The sequence below is a fragment of the Sorex araneus genome, chromosome X, assembly GCF_027595985.1.
Source record: "Sorex araneus isolate mSorAra2 chromosome X, mSorAra2.pri, whole genome shotgun sequence".
Classification (NCBI taxonomy): domain Eukaryota; kingdom Metazoa; phylum Chordata; class Mammalia; order Eulipotyphla; family Soricidae; genus Sorex; species Sorex araneus.
In genome coordinates this window covers 247689263-247701095 of record NC_073313.1, presented here as the reverse complement: position 1 = coordinate 247701095, position 11833 = coordinate 247689263, and the positions used below count along the sequence as shown (strand labels likewise).

The following is an 11833-nucleotide window of genomic DNA, read 5'->3' as shown; positions in this document are numbered from 1 at the left end:
TCCCACCTAATTCCTTATGACGTGTTCAATGCAGGTGACACCTTCTGGGAGGTGTGGATAGGCAGTTAATTTCATGGAGAGTAGGAGGTGTGGGTTCAGCTTCTTCTTCTTTTTTTCTACAGTGGGGCATTATCTGAATGACATTCATTCTCTCTTGAATCTGGACTTCATGCATCACGCAGCCACTGGATGATATTTTTAAAATAAGCAAAAGCCACTGAAAGATACTGATCCTTATTCGGGACAAAGAGTTGGTGGAGAAGTGCTCCGGGACTGGAAGGAAAAGAAAAAGAAACCCAACAAGAAGAGAACATTCGTGGATTTCTTACCCCAGCCCCCACAAAAGCTATGCCGTGAAAAGACTCCTGACCCACTGACATACCAGTTGGACGGGGCAGCAATTTTTTTTCAAGGGTGGAAGTAAAAGAGAAAAATTCTTTTGTTCATTGTGTTTGAAGGATGGCTTCCCAATTTCATCAGCTCCGGGTCCTGGTCTGGAAAAATTGGCTTGGTGTCAAAAGGCAGCCGGTAAGTACAGAAAAAGGTGGAGGGTTGGAATGAGGTGATACAGTGGGGGCAGCAATGTTCCGGTAGTCCTAAAACATGATATTCAAGAGAAGTAGAAAGGGAAGAGTTTTAAGATATTTTCTAAGACAGGAAGTATGTTTAGAAATTATCCTCGCATCTGTCTAACAGCCAATGGGGCGAGCCTAAACATGCCCCCTAAGCAGTCTTTTGATTTCAGTAAATGAAAAGCGTAAACCAGGACGTGCCCTGGGCAAAGAAAAGGATGCACCTTGTTATTTGTGATGCCAAATGAGTGCTGGATTCTAGGTTTTGCTTCAAGGTTCTTTCCAAACGTTTATTAGCAAATTTCATTTTTAAAAATGTCAGATGAAGGGAAGTATTGAGTGAAGTATATAATTCATAGAGGAGAAACGTATTTGAAAAGCAGAAGCAAGAAGAAGCTTGGTGGAAAAGTAAGATTTCTAAAGGGAATAATTTAAAGACTCTGTTGGTAGAGAAAACCTAAAACAATTTTATTATTGGGCAGAGGAAGTAGCTTCATAGTAGATCACTTACTTTTTTTAATGTGCGAGACACTGGGTATAATCCCTGGCACCACAGAACAAACAAACCAAAGAAAACACACTTAAGTAAATTTTACTGTGAAAAAAGTTATTTACCAGAAATGCCAGACAGGAGTTAATATATGTGCTGTGCTCCAAGCACATTATTGAATCACTTAACTTTACAACTACAGTCTGTTTACTCTGCTCATTGCAACATCTTTTTTGTACTCTTATATTCTTGTTTGCTTTTTAAATTACAAAGGCAGCTATTAGATCCCCACCAGATAGGATCTAGGAAGATTATAAAAGGAATTGGCTTCTGTGAGTTTTCACTTATTCAGAAGAGTTTGGAAAGCAGGGGAATCTAAAAAGGTCCTCGATCTGGTACATTTCAGAGTGGGTAGTTCCCAGCATCTGTTGGACAATATTCTATGCAAATAATATGCATCATAGAAACCAACCTCTTATCTATGCAGCTCATCTAGTCCAAGGTTTGCTTGCAGAAACTGACATCTTATTCAAGTGGTTGATGTGTATACTTTAAGAGGGGGAGGGAGACGTTCACTCTGTGAATTTGTTGGGGAGGATTTAAAATCAGAAGGCCTGGAAGCAGTGCATTAGTCCAATGGGTAGGGCACTGCCTTGCACGTGGCAGACCTGAGTTGGATCCCCGGGAGCCTATATGGTGCTCCGAGATTGCCAGGAGTAATTCCTGAGTGCAGAGTGCAGAAATAAGCCCTGACTGTGGCCCTCAAATCAAACCAAAATACAATGAAATCACAAGGTGTTACGTGATTGCCTGAGTGTAGAGTTTCTTCTAACATTTTAATTTCTTTTCACTGTTTCAAAACTAAATATGGAGCATAAGACAAATTTTCCATAATTCTCCCTGGATATGTTCGATATGCAATTTATTATGGAAATATTAGTTCCATAATAAGAAAATTTATTATTTTTGTTAGGTGAACATGTCAGCCTTAAGAGATGGGGTTTTGGTTCATTGCTTGGGTCACCAGCTTCATGGCTTGAATATCTAATTACAATTTCTTTGTGGACAGTTTCCACACTTATAAAATGGGTTAGGGATTCACCATAGCTGTATCATGGGTTCATGAGTACCAGATATACTTGTATCTTTTAAAGTGCTTTATGACTGGTGAGACATTTGGTAAATAGATGGTAGAGTGATTTTTTTTGACAATGTGTATGTGTCATATTTTACTAAAAGAAGTGGTGGAAGAAAATTCAGGACAAGTAAGCTTTTTGAGATTAAAGTAACATATAGTAAAGTTCTTATGTGAAAATATGCAATGGCTAAAAATAAAAGCATGGAGGAATTGAAAATTTATATACATTACTGTTGATAAATTGAATGATGGGCATGTTATTTTTATTGCAACTCCATTTTTCCCCAAACCACTGAACAAAAAATGCTCACTGAAAAATTTTGTCTTTGAAACTTTAATAGGTTCTTTTCTCATCTGGTGCATCAATTTTCTATGCTAAAATTTCCCCCCGTTTTGGTAAATTTTGTTAGACATGGAACATTTAGAGGAGATAGATGTCAGAAATGCTAAAATGTTTTCACATGATGCCTTATATTATTCTTATGTAACTAAAATCTCTTCAAGTCCCTGGCACTTGTGCTTTTGCCTCAGGAGAGAGAATTTATGAGCTATTTTATAATTTGCAGACTCAGGATAGGAAAGTCTTTGATGCAGGAAGTGAGTAAATTCTAGATTAAAGCATAGGAATTGGGGCCACACAGAAGGTTCATCCGAATCCATTATGACCAATAGGAAGTACTCAGAGACTGTTGAAGATGCTGTCAGGAGAAGAAAGAACAATTCTGAGTGGAGGGGAAGAAGACAAAAACAGATGTATTTCTTAGAGTTTTGCCCAAGACCAGCCTGTCTCTTGGAGTTGGGAAGAAGATTTGAGCACATTAGCAGAAAGGGTGTGTAGCTATGTTAAGTCGGAGAGAACAGTGTGAAAATCAAGAGGTTGGGAAATTTGGGTTAAAGCTCTAAAAGTAGGTTAAGTGAAAATAGCTGCTAAAATAAAAAATATAGGCAAATTAGAAGAAATAAATGTGGCAGGATGCACACACATTTGAGAAAAGGACAGAGACTTTGTGTAGACCTGGGCGTTGTCACCCATACATATGTCACCCATACATAAAATAATAATTGGGAAGTATTTGTCTCTATCTTCATAACTTTTCTTAAGCTGTCATTTAAAAACATGTTTGTAAGTTGGGTGAGCAGGTTAGAAGGAGAGACACATATACTGAACGATCTCTCTCATGTGTGGAATAAAGAAATGGTAAGGAAATAACAAACAAATGGCCAAAGGCAACAGAGCTTGAGATCTATAGAGCTGAGTTGACCATGGTGGGGCTGGGGGCAGGGAAGGTTGAGAAGGGGACCCTCTCCAGGACGGTGTGGTGTTGGACCCTTGATTTAGGAAGTCATATCATTAATAGTATTATAAATTGTGATGCCTAAAATAAAAGAGTAAAAATTACAAGATTAAAATGTGATTTAGAGTCCAAGAGATATTTCAATGACATAAGTGCTTGTTTTGCACACAAGAGGCTTGGGTTTGATCACCAGGAGTAAATCCTGAGCACCTGAGAAGGGTGCCTGAGCACTGCTTGGTGTGGCCCATTAGCCCAATACCCCCACCCCCAAGGCTTTTGGTGTGTTTTGTTTGGGGGCCACATCCGGCTATGCTCAGGTCTTACTTCTGCCTCTGAGCTCAGGCGTAACTTCTGGCAGGGCCCCAGAGACCCTATGGGATGCTGGGAATCAAACCCAATTGTCCAGGTGCAAAGCAAGTGTCTGAACTGCTGTACTTTCACTCTGGCCCTCAAAAAAAAATAAAAGGCAAGTTGTTGTCGCACTAGAATTGTATTCACTGAACGTCAAAGGGAAAATGCTAGCATCAGTACCATGAAGTTTTCATCCAGTTGGTTTGTACGAGATTCTATCACAAACAAGGTGCTGGGAATGACAGTCTACAGCAGAGGAATTCAGTCATCCATGCATGGAGACACCAGTCATATATAAGGGGGTCGAAATAAAGATAGAGTAGAAATGTCTGGTTAGGGGTTACTAAGGAAATATATTATTAAAAAATGTTTCTGTCATAGAAAGTGAGAAAATTGCAAACAAGTCATGTGGACTGAGAAATAGAACGATGAGAGGATAAAGCTAAATACTGAGTTTGGACATAAGAAAGGGAAAGCTGGTTCTCTCATTTTTGAGGTGACTTCTCAACATTGTTTTTGTAGTAAATATTTGTCTTGGTGTGTGTGTATGTGTGTGTTTGTGTGCGTATAAAATCAAATATTAGAATTTAAAAATACTTGAAGGAATTTAATTGTCATTTTATGGGTACCCAATGACTTCCAGAGACTCAACCGAAGTCACAGAGTGAATTGCAAGATGTCCAAGTCAGATTGCCCAGCCATGGATTTAGTCTTTCCTTTACCTCTTCCTAGTACTCTGTTGCTCTTAAGTTGAATTCCCTTTCATTCTCATTCCTGTTTAGAGGTCACTTCACCTTCCACTAGATCATTTTTGCTGAGGAGACCTTAGATATCACTTTTCAAAAAATTTCAGAGATGCTATTAGATTCTCAATTATATGACCAAAAAAAAATGAATACTAAAGGAATTTGAAAGATATGTTAAGCACCAACAGAAATGTTAGATAAGAGATAAAATCAATTAGATGCAGTTGCTCCCCTGCTGGGTTTGTAATTTAACTCTAAAAGTAATGGGAAAACTGAAGATACAATCCACAGGAGATGGTGACAACAGGGAAGCTCACCTAATGAGGTGCTGGCTAATGACAGGAAACAGTCCCAGGTCAGCAAAGAGAATACAGGCTCAGGACCAGCCTACAAGAAAGAAGCTAATTTTTTATTAAGACAATGGGCCCAATAGGTGGAATCATTTCCAAACTCTAGAAGGAGATGTAGCTTCAGTTATCACTGCTTAGTGACTGGATCACACTTGAGCTCAGCAGATGATAGCACTAATTATATCACAGATATTTTCACTGCTCCGTCAACATCTCCCTCTTTGGGTCAAGTTAGATAGCTCCTCCCCTGCTCACCCCTCGCTCATACAAGTTTATGCAAGATAGCTCGAGAAAGAGAATGATAAAAATTCACTATTTTGAGAAAGACTAGTCAGTGAATTTTAATAGTATTTATACTAGTAATTTAGGATTGGAACTCTAATCCCAGATTAATTTTAAGATTCAAGTTAAGTAGATCCTCCATTCTTCACTCAAGTACATGGTCACATGCTGCAGGCTCTTTTTCTCTTCTGGATTGGAACCCTTTGCTTCCTTGATATCCCTTAAGTGTTTCAAATAAGCTTAGATGAACCTGGGGCTGAAGTGATAGCACAGCAGGTAGGGTGTTTGCCTTGCATGAGGCTGACCTGGGTTTGATTCCCAGCATCCCATATGGTCCCCTGAGCACCGTCAGGAGTAATAACTGAGTGCAGAGTCAGGAGTAACCCATGTGCATTGCCAGGTGTGACCCAAAAAGCAAAAAAAAAGAAAAAAAAAACACTTAGATGGACCTATTGACTATGGGGCATGGTATATGTAGACGGATATGTATATTTTATTGGTTTAGTCAATAAATAAGAAGTATATGAGATTAATGTTTTAAGGAGAATAATAGAGAAATTAAGTGGGAAAAAGCTCAATTAAATATGTTGTTTCCATATCCATAATATGGAAATCTCACAGAAATCTCACACATCTCAAAACAGTATTATAGGGGGTGGAGCGATAGCACAGCGGGTAGGGCATTTGCCTTGCACGCGGCCGACCCGGGTTCGAATCCCAGCATCCCATATGGTCCCCTGAGCACGGCCAGGGGTAATTCCTGAGTGCAGAGCCAGCAGTAACCCCTGTGCATCGCCACGTGTGACCCAAAAAGCAAAAAAAAAAAACTGTATTATAATCTATAAGTACATAATTCACAATATAGTCCTCAATACCAATTGTTATTGTTTTCTAATAGTCTACTATCAAAATTTGATATATGCAGACCCTGTGATCTAACCATTCTACTCCCTGGACAGCACTCAAAACAGATTTCTGCACTTGTACATCCTGTCCCAGATTCTATATGAATCATTTAAATGAATAGCAGAAAGCCCAATTAATTGGGAACTCTGTGTCACTTCTGTTTCTCTGATTTAGGGCTTGAATTAAAGTGTATTCTAGATCTGATAGACCATGTTCTTACTCTAGAATGTGAATCTTGGAATCTTCTTGCTAGTCAAATAACAGTTATCCTTGGCTTAAAGGACAATGAAAAATGAAAGGAATAGAAGGAAGAGACTATACTTTGTAGATGGAAGGAAAGGGTCATTTCTGACTTTGAAACAAAATGTTATAACTCTGGGGTACAGGGTGATATTGAAATGACTTTAGTGGATAAACCAATGAAAGTATAACAATGTGACCAAGGAGGGCTAGTAATCTATTGTGGAGTATTTTGTCTACACAACTTAACAGTGAACTGTGAATGGAGCTGTGTCCTTGGATTCCAAAAAAAGTTCTGTCATTCCATTTTTCCCAAAGTGGGAGCTACCATCTGGTTGCAGTGGGGGTACTGAAATGATTAGGAGATAGTAGCCCTGCATACAACCTGGGGGATTTCTGTTTGTTTGCTTAAAGAAGGTAAACTTCTGGGACCAGAGAGATAGTACAGCAATGAAGTCATTTGCCTAATAGGCAGTTTGATCGCTGGCACGGCATATGCCCTGCTCAATACTGCCAAGAGAGATTCTTGAGCACAGAGCCAGAGCCCTGAGCACTCTTGCATGTGGCCCCCACCAAAAACTAAACGAGAATAATAAAGAACATAGATTTCCAGGCGGGTGCTGAGGGGTATTTTTTTTCTGAAAAGGAGGTCGAAAGCCAAATAAGTTTGAGAGTTCTTAATTTAGTGACTGACTTACAGAATGAAGGTTTATTTAGTGTCTTTAAGATACTAATTTGCCCTCTTCAAGAAGAAATGAGGTAATTACATGAAATGAGATCGTATATGTTAAGTGTTCAATTTAAGTGCATGCGTCTTGCACTTTATAAGCAGTCAATAAATATTAAGCATTATCATTTGGAGTACTATATTTTTATTGAAGTAGCAATGTATTTTAGCATTATATAACTTTAAGATACATATCGATGAAATTTGGCACGTATGGTCCCCTTTTCCTGATGCATATCTCTCTCCCCAAGCCTCCTGCCTTCCTTCTCCGCATCTAGAAAGCATGACATGGTCCTTTAGTCCACGTGTTTATTACTGTTTTATTTAATTCATCTTTTTTGTTTTTCTTATGTTCCACATATGGGTTGAAATCACTGAGTTTATCTTTTTCCATCAAGCTTATGCCTCTAGGTCCATACATGTTGTTTCAAATGGCAGCATTCACGTTTCTTTAATATATAGTATTCTATTATGTATATACATCACAATTTCTTTATCCATTCATAAGCGGAAGGCCATTTAGGCTGTTTTGTATTATAAGTTATTTGGCAGTGAACATGGGAGTGCATATGAGTATTCAAACTAATGTTCTTGAATATTTTTGATAAGTACACAAAAGTTGAATATTACGAAGTTGTTTATTGTTATTTATATTTATTTGGGGGGAGGCAGTTGCTGACTCTACTCAGAGCTTACAAATGGCTCTGTTCTCAGGGATCCTTTGGCAGTGCTCAGGGGAACCATACATGATGCCGTGAATTGAACCAAGGTCAGCTGCCTGCAAAGGAAGTGCCTGACCTGCTTGCTCTAGTATACGTCAAGCCCAGACTTTGTGCTTTTCTTGTAGGAGGGGGATATTTTTGTTACAGCAGTACTCAGTGCTTACTCTTCTCTCTGTGTTCGTGGAGCACACTTGGAGGTACTCAGGGGACCACATGGGTGCCAGGGATCTAATTAGGCTCTTCCATGTACAAGGCAAGCATTTAAAACCCTGTATCATCTATCCAGATCATTTGCCTTTTAATTTTTTGAGAAACTTAAGTAGTATTTTGAATTCTTATACCAGTATAATAACACTTGGCAAAGGACTCATCTTAAGGAAGACATTTTTTAAAATCGTATTTAACAGGCCTCTGAGAGACCCCGGCAAGCTACAGTCCACATGGCAGAGCCTGGCAAGGTCCCCGTGGTGTATTCGATATGCCAAAAACAGTAATAATAACAGGTTTCATTCCCCTGACCCTGAAAGAGCCTCCAATTGTTGGGAAAGATGAGTAAGGAAAGGCTGCTAAAATCTCAGGGCTGGACCAAATAGAGACGCTACTGGCGCCCACTCAAATAAATAAATGAACAACAGGATGACAGTGATACAGTGATATTTAACAGAGAATTGTTGAAGGAACTTGTTGGGATGTTGGCAGAAGGGACTGTGTCTCCACATACTCATTAAATTCTCAGATGGAAGAAGAGGTCAAATGATGACAAATGAACCCATGGGAGAAGGAAGAGTTTAGCTTACTGTGGACACATCAGGAAATATGATTTGTCCAACAATGAAATCTCATGAAACACTCACTAGAAGTGATCAAATGAAGCCGGATAGCGTACTCAGAGATGTTTTTCTTAACTCTTGATTTGCTTGTCATTCTGGACTTGTGTCTTTCTTCTACCTGGCACCTTTTCATCTTTTAGGTTTTAGATCCAACTCCTCTTGAATTTCCATTTGTATTTTTTACTTCTTGGATCCCTTTATGTATTATACTAAATTAGCACTGTATCACTGTATCACTGTATCACTGTCTTACCGTTGTTCATTGATTTGCTTGAGCAGGCACCAGTAACATCTCCATTGTAAGACTTGTTGTTACTGTTTTTGGCATATCAGATATGCCACAGGTAGCTTGCCAGGCTCTGCCATACAGGCAGGATACTCTTGGTAACTTTCTGGGCTCTCTGAGAGGGACAGAGGAATTGAAATCAGGTTGGCCGCGTGCAAGGCAAAAGCCCTACCCACTGTGCTATCGCTCCAGTCCACTAAATTACAATTTTTAAATGTTTTTCTTCCTCAAAAACCTGAAAGCTTTAATTGCATATCCCCCAAGTCTGGTACATAGTAGGTACACAGTTTTTGCCAAAAATTGTATTAATGTATCAACATTTTGATTCTTGTAGTATTTATTGAACTCTGAGTTTGCGTAAGATGCACAAAACTGATTGGCTAAAGGGCAATAGAAAATCGCTATTGTAAATAGTACATCTTTTTTTTTTTTCAGAGTTAGACCAAAAATAAAACTAGAGTTGAAACTTGGGAACCTGCTTATGTTAGGTTTCATTCATTTCTTACACACAAACTATTCTAGTTGAAGAAGCACAAACTCAAATATCTAGAAAGACAGTGTGACTATGAGTAGGGAATAGGAACATTTATGAGTAGAAAGCATATGCTGTACTTGGGTCATTTTGGGGGGAGAGGGGATACACCTAGCAATGCTCAATGTCTCCTCCTGGCATAGTGCTCAGGGGCTATTCCCAAAGGTATTTAGAGTTCAGGAAGTGCTGGGATAGGATTTATGGCTCCCATACGGAAGTCACATGCTCAAATTATTCGAGCTTTCTCTCTAGCTAAATGAATCTCTATGTAAAGATATATTAAGGAGTAGTGGCTTCTTAAACTTTTATGAGGCCAGAATGATAGTAGAGTGGGTAGGGTATTCGCCTTGCAGACAGCCAACCTGTATCCATCCCTGGAATCTCACGTCGTCCTCCAACCACCAGGAGTGATTCTTGAGTGCAGAACCAGGAGGAAACGATGAGCACTGCTGTGTGTAGCTCCCAAAACAAAGAAACAAAACAAAACAAAAGGTTGAATTGTGTAGTTATATGTATTACGTTTGAAATTATACTTTTACCTCATTTTCTTATTTGCTTTGGTGAAAATTACAATAAAGTGATTAAAATGACGGGCCCAAACAGAATCAGAGGGACAAAGAGGAATTACGGGTTCTTACAAGGAAATGAAGTATGAATCATGGAAAGTCAAAATTATGTGCTTTGCCCAGGTATTTTTTAAAAGTAGATTTGAAAGGTTTTCAAAGATTTGAACAATAGTTCTTACCAAATATACTGGCAAATGTTGATAGGTGATTCCATTTATTTCATAGATATCAGAGATCAGCTCTAAATGAAAGCTCTGGAATAAATTTGCACTTTGTTCATTCAATACATTCTTAGGATTTAAACTTGGGATTTTGAGAGTGAATGAATGCTTTGACTTCAAGGTCATAGAAATGTGCCTTGTCGTTATCGTTAATTTCTCTAAATATTACCACTGCTGGCAACAGGAGGTCCTGATCATAAAGCATATTTTGTTTCTCTCTCTTAGTACTTTGTCTCTTCTCTTGGTTTTAAAAATCAGTGTTGGGGCCAGAGTGATAGTACAGCAGGTAGAAGGTTTGCCTAGCACATGGCCTACCTGGGTTGGATTCCCCGCATCCCATATGGTCCCCTGAGCAATGGCAGGACTAATTCCTGAGTGTAGAGCCAGGGGTAACCCCTGAGCATTGCCAGGTGTGACCCAAAAAGCAAAATAATAAATAAATAAAATGTTTAAAAAATTAGTTTCTTAAAATTACTTCTAACGGGGCCAAGAATGTAGCTTAGTAACAGTTCATGCATCACATATGTAAGGCTTTGGATTTGATTCTTGGCACCAAAAAAAAAAAAAAGTAAATAAAATTAAAATGTTGCTGGATTTAAATAAGAAGTTTGGAGGAAATAATTGATAAACATTTCATTTTGAACCAATTCATATGGTGGGAAAAATGTTTTGAGATTCTGTACATATGTTATTCCTTATTAAATTTCAATTCACTGTGTTTGCTTGAATATAATTCCTACATGGGCTCATGGTATAAAATAATACCATAATTCTATTCATGGCTATTCAGTGAGATGTAACTGTTTATTGCCATAATGAGTTAATGTTTAATCTTTCATTGTTTAAATTTGACATACAATCGGGTCACAAATTTGACCAGGAGTTATTTTCTGTGTCCTATCATTTTCTGAGCATTATATCAGATTTATAATTATTGGTATCGATCTATCTATCTTCATCTGTCTACACTCTATGTGTTCTGTCAGTGAAGGCTTGGAAACAGTGACACTTGAATAGCAATTAGCTCGGGAAGCTGTAGATGACCACTAAAGAAAGATAATTTCTACTTGGGAAAACTGGTCGTTCTAGGACTGTGACCAAATAAAAAAGAAAACTCACAATCAGGCAGAAACAACTTGTGGCAGGGGCTGGAGCAATAGCACAGTGGGGAGGGCGTTTGCCTTGCATGTGGCCGACCCAGGTTCGATTCCCAGCATCCCATATGGGTACCTGAGCACCACCAGGAGTAATTCCTGAGTGCAGAGCCAGGAGTAACCCCTGTGCATTGCCGTGACCCAAAAAGTAAAAAAAAAAAAAAAAAAAAAAGAACTTGTGGAATCAGAAAAGAAGATATACATCACTTTAGATCTTTTAAAATACATTTCAGAAACTGAGAGTTTACACCTATCTGTTTGTTTTGATTTATTTGGGAAGCTGTTTCTCCTCCTCTGTTGTTGCTATGACGGAGTCACTTGCGCATTGTAGTTTGGGGGTTCCAAACTCCCTGTCGACACTGCTCTCCGATATCACTGTAGTGCTCCCCGGAAGTCATACTCCTGCCCATTTGCTCATACATCTC

General features: G+C 38.8%; 1 protein-coding gene across 1 annotated transcript in view; it reads left to right on the top strand.

Moving 5' to 3' along the window:
- Positions 1-459: 459 nt before the first annotated feature.
- ABCA12 (ATP binding cassette subfamily A member 12) overlaps positions 460-11833 on the top strand; it is a 198636-nt gene continuing 187262 nt past the window's right edge. The window contains exon 1 of the mRNA XM_055122119.1: positions 460-528. Coding sequence (XP_054978094.1) covers positions 460-528 — 69 coding nt within the window. The remainder of the gene's footprint in view (positions 529-11833) is intronic.